We start from the raw sequence: 22,100 nt of genomic DNA on the forward strand, positions 1-22,100 counted from the left end.
AGTCTTTATGAGAATGTTGAGAGACATAGAGTCAGTTGTCCTCCTCGACAAGGTACCCAATCCCTGTAAGAATGTACCAAACCTCTGCATTCTGTTGGCTTCAATGGTAAACTGCTGAGTTAGATGGTTCCCTGAGGGGGAGGGCTACCCATTCTTTACGTTAGTCAGGTATAAAAGGAAAGGGTTAAACCAGGTAGATATCAGTTCACCAGCAACAGCACATCTACAGCCAACATGAGCAACACCGGCATGAACATGAGGGGCAAGGTACTTTCAGAAGTCTTTTTGTGATAAGCAGAAATAACTTTGCAATATCACCATGTACCTTGCTAATCTATTTCTAACCATTACAATTCCCTTCTTTCAGATCACCTTCTACGAGGAGAAGAACTTCCAGGGTCGTTCTTATGAGTGCATGAATGACTGCTCTGACATGTCCTCCTCCCTGAGCAGGAGCCAGTCCTGCAGGGTGGAGAGCGGCTGCTTCATGGTCTACGATCGCAACTACATGGGAAACCAGTACTTCATGAGAGGGGCGAGAGTACTCCGACTGCATGAGCATGATGGGAATGAGGGACATCAAGTCTTGCCGTATGATCCCCATGGGGGTATACAACTGTAATCGTACGATTCTACTATGGGTGACCACCCGACAACTCTTTACAGTAAATCATTAATTTATAATTCTTCTCCCCAAAGCAGCACAGAGGCCAGTTCAGGATGAAGATCTATGAGAAGGAGAACTTCGGTGGTCAGAGTCACGAGATGATGGAGGACTGTGACAACGTCATGGACCGTTACCGCATGAACGAGTGCCAGTCCTGCAACGTGATGGACGGTCACTGGCTGATGTACGAGCAGCCCCAGTTCAGAGGCAAGATGATGTACATGAGGCCCGGAGAGTACAGGAACTTCAGAGACATGGGCATGAGCCCAGAGGTTCATGAGCATGAGGCGTATCACCGATTCCTGCTAAATGTTCACTGAATGTTTCCTGAATTATAAAATGCCAAATAAAAAATTAACCTTGAATGTGACTTTTGTCATGCTTATTGTCCAACTGTTAAAATCACACATTATTAATTGAAATTAATTATAAATTTATTTGACAGTAGGCAACTATTAGCAATGCAAATGTTGATCCTAACATGTTTTATATCTGAGGAGAAATTTGTTGCGAGATTGACAACAACAAAAAACAGAGAATGCCTTACAATTGATATTGGATGACAGATTAATACACTGGGTTGATAATATGTGAAAACACTTTGGGTAAATAAATAAAAAAGAGATTACTACGTTTTTAAACCAAGGTATTATTTGTATTTAGTAAACTTGTCATGGTTTTAGATTATGTTGCAATTTTACGGTTTCATTTTGACATTGTGTTCTCCCTTTGTCTGGTCTTCCTTCCTGTGTTTTCCCTCCTATGTCTGATTGTCTCATTGTGTTCACCTGTTGCAAACTGTTGACCCCGCTCCACTCTGGCAGGAGGCTGCGCTCCATCAGGACCAAAACCTCTCTCCAGCTGAACAGTTTCTTCCCCTCTGCTACTGGCCTCATCAACAAGGCCCAGGACCCCCACTGAAACTGACTTTTATCCACCGCAGAAAAAACGTTATGCATTACATTAATGCACATAACATAATGCGAACAACATCTTGTTATTTTTAAAATGTTGCACATTTCTTCTCCACAACTTTTAAATCAGCACAGCTCTCCACTTTAAATAGAGCATATAGTATTTGTCATATGTTAATGTTGTACATTTGTTATAAAAGTGTTACAATTCTTTTTTAAATAGCTGTAATAACAGTCCTATTTGTATTTGATTTGCTACGTATTCTTTTTTCTGTGTCTTTGTATGCACCATTACACCAAAGCAAATTCCTCGTATGTGTAAACCTACTTTGTATAAAAACGATTCTGACTATTACATAATTCAATCACAATTCACTTCTTCATTTCTCAAGGTATGGCTTCAGTATTTAAGGGTTTCGAATATTGAGTGAACACCTGTACGTAGGGGTGTAACGGTTCACAGAGTTCACGGTTCGGTACGTACCTCGGTTTGGGGTTCACGGTTCGGTACAACAAGAAAAAGGTCCCAAATGCATAATTCCAGGTTTGTTGTTATTTATTTTTTAACAGTATAAAAATAAGGAACTCTAACATTTTGAATAATTAACTGTATTACACAGTTCACACACACACACACACACACACACACACACACACACCACACCACACACACACACACACACACACACACAACACACACACACCACACACACACACACACACACACACACACACACACACACACACACACACACACACACACACACACACACACACACACACACACACACAACTATAGTGGCTGATGTCAAACAAAAAGGTTTCATCAAGCTGTAAAACTGAAAAGAATGTCTTGAAAATATTACAAAATACCGCCCCCTGGATTATATATAGTGTAATGGATACTGCCCTGAGTGACAGACTTTTCCCACTCATAAAAAAGGCATATTCGTCGTGTGACTGCATTTGCCGAACCGTGACTGCATTTGCCGAACCGTGACGTCCGAACCGTGACGGTTCGGGACGGATACCGTTACACCCCTACCTGTACGTCATATTGAAGAAAATCTGATTAGAGATGCAATTGTGGTCAGCACATTATGAAGCTTAAAGCCAATCGAGGTAGAAAGTGTTATCTTATTGTTATCTTATGTTGTTCAAGCCACTTAGTAAGATTTTAGACATTCATTATTACTCTTGACTTCTGGTTAAATGTCAGGGGAATGCAGCTATTACAATTTAGTGTTTTTGTTCCCAACTCAAATAATGAAGCATTTTGAATTTAACATTACATTAGCCCTGATTCCTTCAACTCGCCCTCAACACAACATTGTTACCTCTGGCTTATATGGGTATTACAGTTATGTATATCCATTTGCCATACTATCTTGTTTCTTTCGTATAGCACTTTGCAACATTGCTATATTAATACAATAATAGCATTAATATTAATAGGAAGAACACATTTTTTTGTTGGGAATAAATTCAATGTATGGCCATTAGATCAACCTCTGATATTTGTAATATCGAGGAGACTCGAACATCAGGACTTACCTATTTAAAGTGGACCTATCATGCTATATTAAACCGCTCTTAAAAAATAATAATCTAGATGCTTCAGTAATGAACAATTACAGGCCCATATCAAACCTCCCATTTCTAGGTAAAATCATTGAAAAAGTTGTTTTTCAAGAGTTGAGTAATGTTTTGCATTTAAATAACTGTTTCGATGTGTTCCATCAGGCTTTCGTCCAAACCACAGCACTGAGACTGCTCTTGTAAAGGTCTTTAATGACATCCACTTAAACACAGACAGTGGCAGAACTTCAGTGTTAGTATTATTAGATCTCAGTGCTGCGTTTGACACTGTTGACCACAGCATATTACTAGACCGACTGGAAAACTGGGTGGGACTTTCGGAAACAGTTCTAAATTGGTTTGAATCCTACTTAAAGGATAGAAACAACTTTGTTTCTATAGGTAAATGCACATCTGAGTTGACAAATATGACATGTGGGGTTCCTCAAGGCTCCATCTTGGGGCCTCTTCTCTTTAACATCTACATGCTACCACTGGCTCAGATAATGAAGAAGAACAAAATAAGTTACCATAGCTACGCAGATGACACACAAATGTACTTAACAATTTCACCAGGAGACTATGCTCCAATTCAAACACTGAGTAAGTGCATTGAACAAATCAATGACTGGATGTGTCAGAACTTTCTCCAATTAAACAAAGATAAAACTGAGGTAATGGTTTTTGGAGCCAAGTCAGAACGTATAACAGTTAGCGCTGAGCTTCAGTGCAATGTTCAAACAACAGATAAAGCCAGAAATCTAGGTGTAGTCATGGACTCTGACCTGAGTTTCAACAGTCACATTAAAACAGTTACTAAATCAGCCTACTATCACCTAAAGAATATATCTAGGATTAAAAGACTAATGTCACGGCAGGATTTGGAAAAACTTGTCCATGCCTTTATCTTCAGTAGACTCGACTACTGCAATGGTGTCTTCACAGGTCTCACCAAAAAATCTATTAGAAAGCTGCAGCTCATTCAGAACGCCGCTGCTCGAGTCCTCACTAACACTAAGAAAGTGGATCACATCACTCCTGTTCTGAAGTCTTTACACTGGCTTCCTGTGTGTCAAAGAATAGATTTCAAAATACTGCTGCTGGTTTATAAAGCACTGAATGGTTTAGGCCCAAAATACATTACTGACCTCCTGCTAAATTATGAACTCCCACCAGTCTCTCAGGTCTTCAGGGACTGGTCAGCTTTCTGTCCCCAGAGTCAGAACTAAACATGGAGAAGCAGCGTTCAGTTATTATGCTCCAAATATCTGGAACAAACTCCCAGAAACCTGCAGGTCCGCTGCAACTCTTACTACTTTTAAATCCAGGCTGAAGACTTTTCTTTTTGTCGCTGCTTTTAATTGAACTATTCATATCTTAAACTGCACTTTAACTTTTATCCATGTACTTTTCTTTTAATGTTTAATTGAACTATTCATATCTTAAACTGCACTGTAACTTTTATCCATGTATTTTTCCTTTTAATGTTTATTTTATTAGCTTTTCTTTTTATGCTTAATTTCTTTCATTTTTTGTAAAGCACTTTGAATTGCCTTGTGTTGAAAAGTGCTATATAAATAAACTTGCCTTGCCTATATTTGAAACATATATTGTAGGGCCATACCTATATAAAACGTGTCTGTGAAGTTTTTTCTTCAAAATACCAAACAGATCATGCATTTTAGCCATGCCTCATTTCGCTCTATTTGCTCTTTTCCAGCCCTGTTTTTGCAAGGGCTGATTCTGCTTTTGTGGCAGACTACAGCGTCACTTACAGGCCTGGCATATGTACTACAGCGTCTCCAGCGCTTTCAAGCGGTCTCTCATTCCCCTGATAGGTGGAGTTGCCCATATGGGCGGAGCTCCTCTTTTCTGACGTCAGAACAATTCAAATAATAATCAGCGCCGTTGCAGCCCGTTTTTAGAGATTTGGGTATGGAGGAAAAGAGAGAGGGTTGTGTTTTCTGACACTTGGTGATTTCCCTGACACACCGGGGACACATATTCATGTATAAAAGACGTACAAAGGTGCATTTTGCATGATAGGTCCCTTTAAGTTGAACATTGAACTTAGAGCAGATGTAACACACAAAACTACAGTTCAACATTAACAATACTCTTGTTTCACAGTTAGGTGCCATGCCATTGTTTAACTGTCCATTATTATGAAACCCCAATAAACCCCAGAAAAGCTCACATTAAACCGAAAGCCATTTTGTTCTACACCAAGTTCGCTAGAACAAATAGCCATTGCTACAAAGGCCTATTGTTCTTGAAAAAACTCACTCTGATACAAACAGAATATGTTTGATGACTTGTATATTGTGTATTTTTCCAGTTTCATCATCTACTTCTACTTCTACATTCAGAGTACGCAATCTTTGTTTTTGTTCAAATGGTCGCCGTTTCAAAAAAGGCAATGATATAGTAATAAATGATTGCCGTGTCTCCGCCAAGAGACCCCCGACTAATCATAGCTTGCCATCTTTTAAAACCTCCATGATGTTATTGTGAATGAGGTGATGGATAAAACTTAGAAAGAAGAATGTAAATTTGCTCAGAAGCATTGTGCTTGATATCGACTATTTGATTTGAAAAGCCAAATAAAAAAAATATATATGACTGACCTTTCCTTTGTTTCGCAGTCCCACCTAGCAGCACCCTCATAATTCCTCTTCTCTTTGTTAAAGTACTGTATTCCTATAGTCCAACTTTACGAAACAAGTAAATGTGTCATATTTGGCATAAAAAGGCAAAAAACTATAGTCTTTATGAGAATGTTGAGAGACATAGAGTCAGTTGTCCTCCTCTACCCAATCCCTGTAAGAATGTACCAAACCTCTGCATTCTGTTGGCTTCAATGGTAAACTGCTGAGTTAGATGGTTCCCTGAGGGGGAGGGGCTACCCATTCTTTACGTTAGTCAGGTATAAAAGGAAAGGGTTAAACCAGGTAGATATCAGTTCACCAGCAACAGCACATCTACAGCCAACATGAGCAACACCGGCATGAACATGAGGGGCAAGGTACTTTCAGAAGTCTTTTTGTGATAAGCAGAAATAACTGTTTGCAATATCACATGTGTACCTTGCTAATCTATTTCTAACCATTACAATTCCCTTCTTTCAGATCACCTTCTACGAGGAGAAGAACTTCCAGGGTCGTTCTTATGAGTGCATGAATGACTGCTCTGACATGTCCTCCTCCCTGAGCAGGAGCCAGTCCTGCAGGGTGGAGAGCGGCTGCTTCATGGTCTACGATCGTTCCAACTACATGGGAAACCAGTACTTCATGAGAGGGGCGAGTACTCCGACTGCATGAGCATGATGGGAATGAGGGACTCAAGTCTTGCCGTATGATCCCCATGGTGGGTATACAACTGTAACGACGATTCTACTATGGGTGACCACCCGACAACTCTTTACATTAAATCATTATTTATAATTCTTCTTCCCAAAGCAGCACAGAGGCCAGTTCAGGATGAAGATCTATGAGAAGGAGAACTTCGGTGGTCAGAGTCACGAGATGATGGAGGACTGTGACAACGTCATGGACCGTTACCGCATGAACGAGTGCCAGTCCTGCAACGTGATGGACGGTCACTGGCTGATGTACGAGCAGCCCCAGTTCAGAGGCAAGATGATGTACATGAGGCCCGGAGAGTACAGGAACTTCAGAGACATGGGCATGAGCGGCCAGAGGTTCATGAGCATGAGGCGTATCACCGATTCCTGCTAAATGTTCACTGAATGTTTCCTGAATTCATAAAATGCCAAATAAAAAATTAACCTTGAATGTGACTTTTGTCATGCTTATTGTCCAACTGTTAAAATCACACATTATTAATTGAAATTAATTATATAATTTATTTGACAGTAGGCAACTATTAGCAATGCAAATGTTGATCCTAACATGTTTTATATCTGAGGAGAAATTTGTTGCGAGATTGACAACAACAAAAAACAGAGAATGCCTTACAATTGATATTGGATGACAGATTAATACACTGGGTTGATAATATGTGAAAACACTTTGGGTAAATAAATAAAAAAGAGATTACTACGTTTTTAAACCAAGGTATTATTTGTATTTAGTAAACTTGTCATGGTTTTAGATTTATGTTGCAATTTTACGGTTTTATTTTGACATTGTGTTCTCCCTTTGTCTGGTCTTCCTTCCTGTGTTTTCCCTCCTATGTCTGATTGTCTCATTGTGTTCACCTGTTGCAAACTGTTGACCCCGCTCCACTCTGGCAGGAGGCTGCGCTCCATCAGGACCAAAACCTCTCTCCAGCTGAACAGTTTCTTCCCCTCTGCTACTGGCCTCATCAACAAGGCCCAGGACCCCCACTGAAACTGACTTTTATCCACCGCAGAAAAAACGTTATGCATTACATTAATGCACATAACATAATGCGAACAACATCTTGTTATTTTTAAAATGTTGCACATCTCTTCTTCACAACTTTTAAATCAGCACAGCTCTCCACTTTAAATACAGCATATAGTATTTGTCATATGTTAATGTTGTACATTTGTTATAAAAGTGTTACAATTCTTTTTTTAAATAGCTGTAATAACAGTCCTATTTGTATTTGATTTGCTACGTATTCTTTTTTCTGTGTCTTTGTATGCACCATTTACACCAAAGCAAATTCCTCGTATGTGTAAACCTACTTTGTAATAAAAACGATTCTGACTATTACATAATTCAATCACAATTCACTTCTTCATTTCTCAAGGTATGGCTTCAGTATTTAAGGGTTTCGAATATTGAGTGAACACCTGTACGTAGGGGTGTAACGGTTCACAGAGTTCACGGTTCGGTACGTACCTCGGTTTGGGGTTCACGGTTCGGTACAACAAGAAAAAGGTCCCAAATGCATAATTCCAGGTTTGTTGTTATTTATTTTTTAACAGTATAAAAATAAGGAACTCTAACATTTTGAATAATTAACTGTATTACACAGTTGACACACACACACACACACACACACACACACACACACACACACACACACACACACACACACACACACACACACACACACCACAACACACACACACACACCACACACACACCACACACACCACACACACACACACACACACACACACACACACACACACACACACACACACACACACACACACACACACACACACACACACACACACACACACAATAGTGGCTGATGTCAAACAAAAAGGTTTCATCAAGCTGTAAAACTGAAAAGAATGTCTTGAAAATATTACAAAATACCGCCCCCTGGATTATATATAGTGTAATGGATACTGCCCTGAGTGACAGACTTTTTCCCACTCATAAAAAAGGCGTATTCGTCGTGTGACTGCATTTGCCGAACCGTGACGTCAAACCGTGACGTCCAAACGGACGGTTCGGGACGAGTACGGATACCGTTACACCCCTACCTGTACGTCATATTGAAGAAAATCTGATTAGAGATGCAATTGTGGTCAGCACATTATGAAGCTTAAAGCCAATCGAGGTAGAAAGTGTTATCTTATTGTTATCTTATGTTGTTCAAGCCACTTAGTAAGATTTTAGACATTCATTATTACTCTTGACTTCTGGTTAAATGTCAGGGGAATGCAGCTATTACAATTTAGTGTTTTTGTTCCCAACTCAAATAATGAAGCATTTTGAATTTAACATTACATTAGCCCTGATTCCTTCAACTCGCCCTCAACACAACATTGTTACCTCTGGCTTATATGGGTATTACAGTTATGTATATCCATTTGCCATACTATCTTGTTTTCTTTCGTATAGCACTTTGCAACATTGCTATATTAATACAATAATAGCATTAATATTAATAGAAAGAACACATTTTTTTGTTGGGAATAAATTCAATGTATGGCCATTAGATCAACCTCTGATATTTGTAATATCGAGGAGACTCGAACATCAGGACTTACCTATTTAAAGTGGACCTATCATGCTATATTAAACCGCTCTTAAAAAATAATAATCTAGATGCTTCAGTAATGAACAATTACAGGCCCATATCAAACCTTCCATTTCTAGGTAAAATCATTGAAAAAGTTGTTTTTCAAGAGTTGAGTAATGTTTTGCATTTAAATAACTGTTTCGATGTGTTCCAGTCAGGCTTTCGTCCAAACCACAGCACTGAGACTGCTCTTGTAAAGGTCTTTAATGACATCCAATTAAACACAGACAGTGGCAGAACTTCAGTGTTATTATTAGATCTCAGTGCTGCGTTTGACACTGTTGACCACAGCATATTACTAGACCGACTGGAAAACTGGGTGGGACTTTCGGAAACAGTTCTAAATTGGTTTGAATCCTACTTAAAGGATAGAAACAACTTTGTTTCTATAGGTAAATGCACATCTGAGTTGACAAATATGACATGTGGGGTTCCTCAAGGCTCCATCTTGGGGCCTCTCCTCTTTAACATCTACATGCTACCACTGGCTCAGATAATGAAAAACAACAAAATAAGTTACCATAGCTATGCAGATGACACACAAATGTACGTAACAATTTCACCAGGAGACTATTCTCCAGTTAAAACACTGAGTAAGTGCATTGAACAAATCAATGACTGGATGTGTCAGAACTTTCTCCAATTAAACAAAGATAAAACTGAGGTAATGGTTTTTGGAGCCAAGCAGAACGTATAAAAGTTAGCGCTGAGCTTCAGTGTGCAATGTTCAAAACAACAGATAAAGCCAGAAATCTAGGTGTAGTCATGGACTCTGACCTGAGTTTCAACAGTCACATTAAAACAGTTACTAAATCAGCCTACTATCACCTAAAGAATATATCTAGGATTAAAAGACTAATGTCACGGCAGGATTTGGAAAAACTTGTCCATGCCTTTATCTTCAGTAGACTCGACTACTGCAATGGTGTCTTCACAGGTCTCACTAAAAAATCTATTAGAAAGCTGCAGCTGATTCAGAACGCCGCTGCTCGAGTCCTCACTGACACTAAGAAAGTGGATCACATCACTCCTGTTCTGAAGTCTTTACACTGGCTTCCTGTGTGTCAAAGAATAGATTTCAAAATACTGCTGCTGGTTTATAAAGCACTGAATGGTTTAGGCCCAAAATACATTACTGACCTCCTGCTAAATTATGAACCATCCAGATCTCTCAGGTCTTCAGGGACTGTCAGCTTTCTGTCCCCAGAGTCAGAACTAAACATGGAGAAGCAGCATTCAGTTATTATGCTCCAAATATCTGGAACAAACTCCCAGAAACCTGCAGGTCCGCTGCAACTCTTACTACTTTTAAATCCAGGCTGAAGACTTTTCTTTTTGTCGCTGCTTTTAATTGAACTATTCATATCTTAAACTGCACTTTAACTTTTATCCATGTACTTTTTCTTTTAATGTTTAATTGAACTATTCATATCTTAAACTGCACTGTAACTTTTATCCATGTATTTTTCCTTTTAATGTTTATTTTATTAGCTTTTCTTTTTTATGCTTAATTTCTTTCATTTTTTGTAAAGCACTTTGAATTGCCTTGTGTTGAAAAGTGCTATATAAATAAACTTGCCTTGCCTATATTTGAAACAATATTGTAGGGCCATACCTATATAAAACGTGTCTGTGAAGTTTTTCTTCAAAATACCAAACAGATCATGCATTTTAGCCATGCCTCATTTCGCTCTATTTGCTCTTTTCCAGCCCTGTTTTTGCAAGGGCTGATTCTGTTTGTGGCAGACTACAGCGTCACTTACAGGCCTGGCATATGTACTACAGCGTCTCCAGCGCTTTCAAGCGGTCTCTCATTCCCCTGATAGGTGGAGAGTTGCCCATATGGGCGGAGCTCCTCTTTTCTGACGTCAGAACAATTCAAATAATAATCAGCGCCGTTGCAGCCCCGTTTTTAGAGATTTGGGTATGGAGGAAAAGAGAGAGGGTTGTGTTTTCTGACACTTGGTGATTTCCCTGACACACCGGGGACACATATTCATGTATAAAAGACGTACAAAGGTGCATTTTGCATGATAGGTCCCCTTTAAGTTGAACATTGAACTTAGAGCAGATGTAACACACAAAACTACAGTTCAACATTAACAATACTCTTGTTTCACAGTTAGGTGCCATGCCATTGTTTCAACTGTCCATTATTATGAAACCCCAATAAACCCCAGAAAAGCTCACATTAAACCGAAAGCCATTTTGTTCTACACCAAGTTATCGCTAGAACAAATAGCCATTGCTACAAGGCCTATTGTTCTTGAAAAAACTCACTCTGATACAAACAGATATGTTTGATGACTTGGATATTCGTGTATTTTTTCCAGTTTCATCATCTACTTCTACTTCTACATTCAGAGTACGCAATCTTTGTTTTTGTTCAAATGGTCGCCGTTTCAAAAAAGGCAATGATATAGTAATAAATGATTGCCGTGTCTCCGCCAAGAGACCCCCGACTAATCATAGCTTGCCATCTTTTAAAACCTCATGATGTTATTGTGAATGAGGTGATGGATAAAACTTAGAAGAAGAATGTAAACAATTTGCTCAGAAGCATTGTGCTTGATATCGACTATTTTGATTTGAAAAGCCAAATAAAAAAATATATATGACTGACCTTTCCTTTGTTTCACGTCCCACCTAGCAGCACCCTCATAATTCCTCTTCTCTTTGTTTAAAGTACTGTATTCCTATGTCCAACTTACGAAACAAGTAAATGTGTCATATTTGGCATAAAAAGGCAAAAAACTATAGTCTTTATGAGAATGTTGAGAGACATAGAGTCAGTTGTCCTCCTCTACCCAATCCCTGTAAGAATGTACCAAACCTCTGCATTCTGTTGGCTTCAATGGTAAACTGCTGAGTTAGATGGTTCCCTGAGGGGGAGGGGCTACCCATTCTTTACGTTAGTCAGGTATAAAAGGAAAGGGTTAAACCAGGTAGATATCAGTTCACCAGCAACAGCACATCTACAGCCAACATGAGCAACACCGGCATGAACATGAGGGGCAAGGTACTTTCAGAAGTCTTTTTGTGATAAGCAGAAATAACTGTTTGCAATATCACCATCTGTACCTTGCTAATCTATTTCTAACCATTACAATTCCCTTCTTTCAGATCACCTTCTACGAGGAGAAGAACTTCCAGGGTCGTTCTTATGAGTGCATGAATGACTGCTCTGACATGTCCTCCTCCCTGAGCAGGAGCCAGTCCTGCAGGGTGGAGAGCGGCTGCTTCATGGTCTACGATCGCCAACTACATGGGAAACCAGTACTTCATGAAGAGGGGCGAGTACTCCGACTGCATGAGCATGATGGGAATGAGGGAGAACATCAAGTCTTGCCGTATGATCCCCATGGTGGGTATACAACTGTAATCGTACGATTCTACTATGGGTGACCACCCGACAACTTTACAAATCATTAATTTATATTCTTCTCCCCAAAGCAGCACAGAGGCCAGTTCAGGATGAAGATCTATGAGAAGGAGAACTTCGGTGGTCAGAGTCACGAGATGATGGAGGACTGTGACAACGTCATGGACCGTTACCGCATGAACGAGTGCCAGTCCTGCAACGTGATGGACGGTCACTGGCTGATGTACGAGCAGCCCCAGTTCAGAGGCAAGATGATGTACATGAGGCCCGGAGAGTACAGGAACTTCAGAGACATGGGCATGAGCTGCCAGAAGTTCATGAGCATGAGGCGTATCACCGATTCCTGCTAAATGTTCACTGAATGTTTCCTGAATTTATAAAATGCCAAATAAAAAATTAACCTTGAATGTGACTTTTGTCATGCTTATTGTCCAACTGTTAAAATCACACATTATTAATTGAAATTAATTATATAATATTTATTTGACAGTAGGCAACTATTAGCAATGCAAATGTTGATCCTAACATGTTTTATATCTGATGAGAAATTTGTTGCGAGATTGACAACAACAAAAAACAGAGAATGCCTTACAATTGATATTGGATGACAGATTAATACACTGGGTTGATAATATGTGAAAACACTTTGGGTAAATAAATAAAAAAGAGATTACTACGTTTTTAAACCAAGGTATTATTTGTATTTAGTAAACTTGTCATGGTTTTAGATTTATGTTGCAATTTTACGGTTTTATTTTGACATTGTGTTCTCCCTTTGTCTGGTCTTCCTTCCTGTGTTTTCCCTCCTATGTCTGATTGTCTCATTGTGTTCACCTGTTGCAAACTGTTGACCCCGCTCCACTCTGGCAGGAGGCTGCGCTCCATCAGGACCAAAACCTCTCTCCAGCTGAACAGTTTCTTCCCCTCTGCTACTGGCCTCATCAACAAGGCCCAGGACCCCCACTGAAACTGACTTTTATCCACCGCAGAAAAAACGTTATGCATTACATTAATGCACATAACATAATGCGAACAACATCTTGTTATTTTTAAAATGTTGCACATTTCTTCTCACAACTTTTAAATCAGCACAGCTCTCCACTTTAAATAGAGCATATAGTATTTGTCATATGTTAATGTTGTACATTTGTTATAAAAGTGTTACAATTCTTTTTTTAAATAGCTGTAATAACAGTCCTATTTGTATTTGATTTGCTACGTATTCTTTTTTCTGTGTCTTTGTATGCACCATTTACACCAAAGCAAATTCCTCGTATGTGTAAACCTACTTTGTAATAAAAACGATTCTGACTATTACATAATTCAATCACAATTCACTTCTTCATTTCTCAAGGTATGGCTTCAGTATTTAAGGGTTTCGAATATTGAGTGAACACCTGTACGTAGGGGTGTAACGGTTCACAGAGTTCACGGTTCGGTACGTACCTCGGTTTGGGGTTCACGGTTCGGTACAACAAGAAAAAGGTCCCAAATGCATAATTCCAGGTTTGTTGTTATTTATTTTTTAACAGTATAAAAATAAGGAACTCTAACATTTTGAATAATTAACTGTATTACACAGTTACACACACACAACCACACACACCACACACACACACACACACACACACACACAACACACACACACACCACACAACCACACACCACACACACACACACACACACACACACACACACACACACACACACACACACACACCACACACACCACACACACACACACACACACACACACAAATATGGCTGATGTCAAACAAAAAGGTTTCATCAAGCTGTAAAACTGAAAAGAATGTCTTGAAAATATTACAAAATACCGCCCCCTGGATTATATATAGTGTAATGGATACTGCCCTGAGTGACAGACTTTTCCCACTCATAAAAAAGGCATATTCGTCGTGTGACTGCATTTGCCGAACCGTGACGTCCGAACCGTGACGTCCAACCATGACGGTTCGGGACGAGTACGGATACCGTTACACCCCTACCTGTACGTCATATTGAAGAAAATCTGATTAGAGATGCAATTGTGGTCAGCACATTATGAAGCTTAAAGCCAATCGAGGTAGAAAGTGTTATCTTATTGTTATCTTATGTTGTTCAAGCCACTTAGTAAGATTTTAGACATTCATTATTACTCTTGACTTCTGGTTAAATGTCAGGGGAATGCAGCTAATTTAGTGTTTTTGTTCCCAACTCAAATAATGAAGCATTTTGAATTTAACATTACATTAGCCCTGATTCCTTCAACTCGCCCTCAACACAACATTGTTACCTCTGGCTTATATGGGTATTACAGTTATGTATATCCATTTGCCATACTATCTTGTTTTCTTTCGTATAGCACTTTGCAACATTGCTATATTAATACAATAATAGCATTAATATTAATAGAACACATTTTTTTGTTGGGAATAAATTCAATGTATGGCCATTAGATCAACCTCTGATATTTGTAATATCGAGGAGACTCGAACATCAGGACTTACCTATTTAAAGTGGACCTATCATGCTATATTAAACCGCTCTTAAAAAATAATAATCTAGATGCTTCAGTAATGAACAATTACAGGCCCATATCAAACCTCCATTTCTAGGTAAAATCATTGAAAAAGTTGTTTTTCAAGAGTTGAGTAATGTTTTGCATTTAAATAACTGTTTCGATGTGTTCCAATCAGGCTTTCGTCCAAACCACAGCACTGAGACTGCTCTTGTAAAGGTCTTTAATGACATCCACTTAAACACAGACAGTGGCAGAACTTCAGTGTTAGTATTATTAGATCTCAGTGCTGCGTTTGACACTGTTGACCACAGCATATTACTAGACCGACTGGAAAACTGGGTGGGACTTTCGGAAACAGTTCTAAATTGGTTTGAATCCTACTTAAAGGATAGAAACAACTTTGTTTCTATAGGTAAATGCACATCTGAGTTGACAAATATGACATGTGGGGTTCCTCAAGGCTCCATCTTGGGGCCTCTTCTCTTTAACATCTACATGCTACCACTGGCTCAGATAATGAAAAACAACAAAATAAGTTACCATAGCTATGCAGATGACACACAAATGTACGTAACAATTTCACCAGGAGACTATGCTCCAATTCAAACACTGAGTAAGTGCATTGAACAAATCAATGACTGGATGTGTCAGAACTTTCTCCAATTAAACAAAGATAAAACTGAGGTAATGGTTTTTGGAGCCAAGTCAGAACGTATAAAAGTTAGCGCTGAGCTTCAGTGCAATGTTCAAACAACAGATAAAGCCAGAAATCTAGGTGTAGTCATGGTCTGACCTGAGTTTCAACAGTCACATTAAAACAGTTACTAAATCAGCCTACTATCACCTAAAGAATATATCTAGGATTAAAAGACTAATGTCACGGCAGGATTTGGAAAAACTTGTCCATGCCTTTATCTTCAGTAGACTCGACTACTGCAATGGTCTTCACAGGTCTCACTAAAAAATCTATTAGAAAGCTGCAGCTGATTCAGAACGCCGCTGCTCGAGTCCTCACTAACACTAAGAAAGTGGATCACATCACTCCTGTTCTGAAGTCTTTACACTGGCTTCCTGTGTGTCAAAGAATAGATTTCAAAATACTGCTGCTGGTTTATAAAGCACTGAATGGTTTAGGCCCAAAATACATTACTGACCTCCTGCTAAATTATGAACCATCCAGATCTCTCAGGTCTTCAGGGACTGGTCAGCTTTCTGTCCCCAGAGTCAGAACTAAACATGGAAAGCAGCGTTCAGTTATTATGCTCCAAATATCTGGAACAAACTCCCAGAAACCTGCAGGTCCGCTGCAACTCTTACTACTTTTAAATCCAGGCTGAAGACTTTTCTTTTTGTCGCTGCTTTTAATTGAACTATTCATATCTTAAACTGCACTTAACTTTTATCCATGTACTTTTTCTTTTAATGTTTAATTGAACTATTCATATCTTAAACTGCACTGTAACTTTATCCATGTATTTTTCCTTTTAATGTTTATTTTATTAGCTTTTCTTTTTATGCTTAATTTCTTTCATTTTTTGTAAAGCACTTTGAATTGCCTTGTGTTGAAAAGTGCTATATAAATAAACTTGCCTTGCCTATATTTGAAACATATATTGTAGGGCCATACCTATATAAAACGTGTCTGTGAAGTTTTTTTCTTCAAAATACCAAACAGATCATGCATTTTAGCCATGCCTCATTTCGCTCTATTTGCTCTTTTCCAGCCCTGTTTTTGCAAGGGCTGATTCTGCTTTTGTGGCAGACTACAGCGTCACTTACAGGCCTGGCATATACTACAGCGTCTCCAGCGCTTTCAAGCGGTCTCTCATTCCCCTGATAGGTAGAGTGTTGCCCATATGGGCGGAGCTCCTCTTTTCTGACGTCAGAACAATTCAAATAATAATCAGCGCCGTTGCAGCCCCGTTTTTAGAGATTTGGGTATGGAGGAAAAGAGAGAGGGTTGTGTTTTCTGACACTTGGTGATTTCCCTGACACACCGGGGACACATATTCATGTATAAAAACGTACAAAGGTGCATTTTGCATGATAGGTCCCCTTTAAGTTGAACATTGAACTTACAGTAGAGCAGATGTAACACACAAACTACAGTTCAACATTAACAATACTCTTGTTTCACAGTTAGGTGCCATGCCATTGTTTCAACTGTCCATTATTATGAAACCCCAATAAACCCCAGAAAAGCTCACATTAAACCGAAAGCCATTTTTTCTACACCAAGTATCGCTAGAACAAATAGCCATTGCTACAAAGGCCTATTGTTCTTGAAAAAACTCACTCTGATACAAACAGATTATGTTTGATGACTTGGATATTCGTGTATTTTTCCAGTTTCATCATCTACTTCTACTTCTACATTCAGAGTACGCAATCTTTGTTTTGTTCAAATGGTCGCCGTTTCAAAAAGGCAATGATATAGTAATAAATGATTGCCGTGTCTCCGCCAAGAGACCCCCGACTAATCATAGCTTGCCATCTTTTAAAACCTCCATGATGTTATTGTGAATGAGGTGATGGATAAAACTTAGAAGAAGAATGTAAACAATTTGCTCAGAAGCATTGTGCTTGATATCGACTATTTTGATTTGAAAAGCCAAATAAAAAAATATATATGACTGACCTTTCCTTTGTTTCGCAGTCCCACCTAGCAGCACCCTCATAATTCCTCTTCTCTTTGTTAAAGTACTGTTTCCTATAGTCCAACTTTACGAAACAAGTAAATGTGTCATATTTGGCATAAAAAGGCAAAAAACTATAGTCTTTATGAGAATGTTGAGAGACATAGAGTCAGTTGTCCTCCTCTACAAGGTACCCAATCCCTGTAAGAATGTACCAAACCTCTGCATTCTGTTGGCTTCAATGGTAAACTGCTGAGTTAGATGGTTCCCTGAGGGGGAGGGGCTACCCATTCTTTACGTTAGTCAGGTATAAAAGGAAAGGGTTAAACCAGGTAGATATCAGTTCACCAGCAACAGCACATCTACAGCCAACATGAGCAACACCGGCATGAACATGAGGGGCAAGGTACTTTCAGAAGTCTTTTTGTGATAAGCAGAAATAACTGTTTGCAATATCCATGTACCTTGCTAATCTATTTCTAACCATTACAATTCCCTTCTTTCAGATCACCTTCTACGAGGAGAAGAACTTCCAGGGTCGTTCTTATGAGTGCATGAATGACTGCTCTGACATGTCCTCCTCCCTGAGCAGGAGCCAGTCTGCAGGGTGGAGAGCGCTGCTTCATGGTCGATCGTTCAACAACTATGGGAAACCAGTACTTCATGAGAGGGGCGAGTACTCCCACTGCATGAGCATGATGGGAATGAGGGAGATCAAGTCTTGCCGTATGATCCCCATGGTGGGTATACAACTGTAATCGTACGATTCTACTATGGGTGACCACCCACAACGCTTTACAGTAAATCATTAATTTATAATTTTCTCCCCAAAGCAGCACAGAGGCCAGTTCAGGATGAAGATCTATGAGAAGGAGAACTTCGGTGGTCAGAGTCACGAGATGATGGAGGACTGTGACAACGTCATGGACCGTTACCGCATGAACGAGTGCCAGTCCTGCAACGTGATGGACGGTCACTGGCTGATGTACGAGCAGCCCCAGTTCAGAGGCAAGATGATGTACATGAGGCCCGGAGAGTACAGGAACTTCAGAGACATGGGCATGAGCTGCCAGAGTTCATGAGCATGAGGCGTATCACCGATTCCTGCTAAATGTTCACTGAATGTTTCCTGAATTTATAAAATGCCAAATAAAAAATTAACCTTGAATGTGACTTTTGTCATGCTTATTGTCCAACTGTTAAAATCACACATATTAATTGAAATTAATTATATAATATTATTTGACAGTAGGCAACTATTAGCAATGCAAATGTTGATCCTAACATGTTTTATATCTGATGAGAAATTTGTTGCGAGATTGACACAACAAAAAACAGAGAATGCCTTACAATTGATATTGGATGACAGATTAATACACTGGGTTGATAATATGTGAAAACACTTTGGGTAAATAAATAAAAAGAGATTACTACGTTTTTAAACCAAGGTATTATTTGTATTTAGTAAACTTGTCATGGTTTTAGATTTATGTTGCAATTTTACGGTTTCATTTTGACATTGTGTTCTCCCTTTGTCTGGTCTTCCTTCCTGTGTTTTCCCTCCTATGTCTGATTGTCTCATGTGTTCACTGTTGCAAACTGTTGACCCCGCTCCACTTGGCAGGAGGCTGCGCTCCATCAGGACCAAAACCTCTCTCCAGCTGAACATTTTCCCCTCTGCTACTGGCCTCATCAACAAGGCCCAGGACCCCCACTGAAACTGACTTTTATCCACCGCAGAAAAAACGTTATGCATTACATTAATGCACATAACATAATGCGAACAACATCTTGTTATTTTTAAAATGTTGCACATTTCTTCTCCACAACTTTTAAATCAGCACAGCTCTCCACTTTAAATAGAGCATATAGTATTTGTCATATGTTAATGTTGTACATTTGTTATAAAAGTGTTACAATTCTTTTTTTAAATAGCTGTAATAACAGTCCTATTTGTATTTGATTTGCTACGTATTCTTTTTCTGTGTCTTTGTATGCACCATTTACACCAAGCAAATTCCTCGTATGTGTAAACCTACTTTGTAATAAAAACGATTCTGACTATTACATAATTCAATCACAATTTTCTTCATTTCTCAAGGTATGGCTTCAGTATTTAAGGGTTTCGAATATTGAGTGAACACCTGTACGTAGGGGGTGTAACGGTTCACAGAGTTCACGGTTCGGTACGTACCTCGGTTTGGGGTTCACGGTTCGGTAAAACAAGAAAAAAGGTCCCAAATGCATAATTCCAGGTTTGTTGTTATTTATTTTTTAACAGTATAAAAATAAGGAACTCTAACATTTTGAATAATTAACTGATACACAGTTCACACACACAAACACAACCCACACACACACACACACAACACACACACACACACACACAACACACACACACACACACACACACACACACACACACACACACACACACACACAACACACACACCACACACCACACCACACACACACACACACACACACACAAACTATAGTGGCTGATGTCAAACAAAAAGGTTTCATCAAGCTGTAAAACTGAAAAGAATGTCTTGAAAATATTACAAAATACCGCCCCCTGGATTATATATAGTGTAATGGATACTGCCCTGAGTGACAGACTTTTCCCCACTCATAAAAAAGGCATATTCGTCGTGTGACTGCATTTGCCGAACCGTGACTGCATTTGCCGAACCGTGACGTCCGAACCATGACGGTTCGGGACGAGTACGGATACCGTTACACCCCTACCTGTACGTCATATTGAAGAAAATCTGATTAGAGATGCAATTGTGGTCAGCACATTATGAAGCTTAAAGCCAATCGAGGTAGAAAGTGTTATCTTATTGTTATCTTATGTTGTTCAAGCCACTTAGTAAGATTTTAGACATTCATTATTACTCTTGACTTCTGGTTAAATGTCAGGGGAATGCAGCTATTACAATTTAGTGTTTTTGTTCCCAACTCAAATAATGAAGCATTTGAATTTAACATTACATTAGCCCTGATTCCTTCAACTCGCCCTCAACACAACATTGTTACCTCTGGCTTATATGGGTATTACAGTTATGTATATCCATTTGCCATACTATCTTGTTTTCTTTCGTATAGCACTTTGCAACATTGCTATATTAATACAATAATGCATTAATATTAATAGGAAAGAACACATTTTTTTGTTGGGAATAAATTCAATGTATGGCCATTAGATCAACCTCTGATATTTGTAATATCGAGGAGACTCGAACATCAGGACTTACCTATTTAAAGTGGACCTATCATGCTATATTAAACCGCTCTTAAAAAATAATAATCTAGATGCTTCAGTAATGAACAATTACAGGCCCATATCAAACCTCCCATTTCTAGGTAAAATCATTGAAAAAGTTGTTTTCAAGAGTTGAGTAATGTTTTGCATTTAAATAACTTTTCGATGTGTTCCAATCAGCTTTCGTCCAAACCACAGCACTGAGACTGCTCTTGTAAAGGTCTTTAATGACATCCACTTAAACACAGACAGTGGCAGAACTTCAGTGTTAGTATTATTAGATCTCAGTGCTGCGTTTGACACTGTTGACCACAGCATATTACTAGACCGACTGGAAAACTGGGTGGGACTTTCGGAAACAGTTCTAAATTGGTTTGAATCCTACTTAAAGGATAGAAAAACTTTGTTTCTATAGGTAAATGCACATCTGAGTTGACAAATATGACATGTGGGGTTCCTCAAGGCTCCATCTTGGGGCCTCTTCTCTTTAACATCTACATGCTACCACTGGCTCAGATAATGAAGAAGAACAAAATAAGTTACCATAGCTACGCAGATGACACACAAATGTACTTAACAATTTCACCAGGAGACTATGCTCCAATTCAAACACTGAGTAAGTGCATTGAACAAATCATGACTGGATGTGTCAGAACTTTCTCCAATTAAACAAAGATAAAACTGAGGTAATGGTTTTTGGAGCCAAGTCAGAACGTATAACAGTTAGCGCTGAGCTTCAGTCTGCAATGTTCAAACCAACAGATAAAGCCAGAAATCTAGGTGTAGTCATGGACTCTGACCTGAGTTTCAACAGTCACATTAAAACAGTTACTAAATCAGCCTACTATCACCTAAAGAATATTCTAGGATTAAAAGACTAATGTCACGGCAGGATTTGGAAAAACGTGTCCATGCCTTTATCTTCAGTAGACTCGACTACTGCAATAGTGTCTTCACAGGTCTCACCAAAAAATCTATTAGAAAGCTGCAGCTGATTCAGAACGCCGCTGCTCGAGTCCTCACTAACACTAAGAAAGTGGATCACATCACTCCTGTTCTGAAGTCTTTACACTGGCTTCCTGTGTGTCAAAGAATAGATTTCAAAATACTGCTGCTGGTTTATAAAGCACTGAATGGTTTAGGCCCAAAATACATTACTGA

General features: G+C 39.0%; 3 protein-coding genes and 1 pseudogene across 3 annotated transcripts; all 4 read left to right on the top strand.

Annotated features, from left to right (window-relative positions):
• Positions 1 to 234: 234 nt before the first annotated feature.
• LOC139433432 (gamma-crystallin M3-like) lies at positions 235 to 1,588 on the top strand. Its single transcript, XM_071202453.1, has 4 exons — positions 235 to 267; positions 368 to 541; positions 700 to 956; positions 1,492 to 1,588. Exons 1-4 carry the CDS (start codon positions 235 to 237, stop codon positions 1,586 to 1,588), a joined length of 561 nt encoding a protein of 186 aa, XP_071058554.1.
• A 4,563-nt stretch (positions 1,589 to 6,151) lies between these two features.
• Positions 6,152 to 7,511, top strand: LOC139433433 (gamma-crystallin M3-like). The gene is made up of 4 exons (XM_071202454.1): positions 6,152 to 6,184; positions 6,288 to 6,458; positions 6,618 to 6,859; positions 7,415 to 7,511. The coding sequence occupies exons 1-4, from the start codon at positions 6,152 to 6,154 to the stop codon at positions 7,509 to 7,511; spliced, it is 543 nt and encodes a 180-aa protein (XP_071058555.1).
• Positions 7,512 to 12,109: 4,598 nt separating this feature from the next.
• Positions 12,110 to 12,864, top strand: LOC117442662 (gamma-crystallin M3-like; annotated as a pseudogene).
• A 5,180-nt stretch (positions 12,865 to 18,044) lies between these two features.
• Positions 18,045 to 18,753, top strand: LOC139433434 (gamma-crystallin M2-like). The gene is made up of 3 exons (XM_071202455.1): positions 18,045 to 18,077; positions 18,178 to 18,411; positions 18,505 to 18,753. Exons 1-3 carry the CDS (start codon positions 18,045 to 18,047, stop codon positions 18,751 to 18,753), a joined length of 516 nt encoding a protein of 171 aa, XP_071058556.1.
• The last annotated feature ends 3,347 nt before the right edge of the window (positions 18,754 to 22,100 follow it).

The sequence above is a fragment of the Pseudochaenichthys georgianus genome, unplaced genomic scaffold, assembly GCF_902827115.2.
Source record: "Pseudochaenichthys georgianus unplaced genomic scaffold, fPseGeo1.2 scaffold_449_arrow_ctg1, whole genome shotgun sequence".
Classification (NCBI taxonomy): Eukaryota; Metazoa; Chordata; class Actinopteri; order Perciformes; family Channichthyidae; genus Pseudochaenichthys; species Pseudochaenichthys georgianus.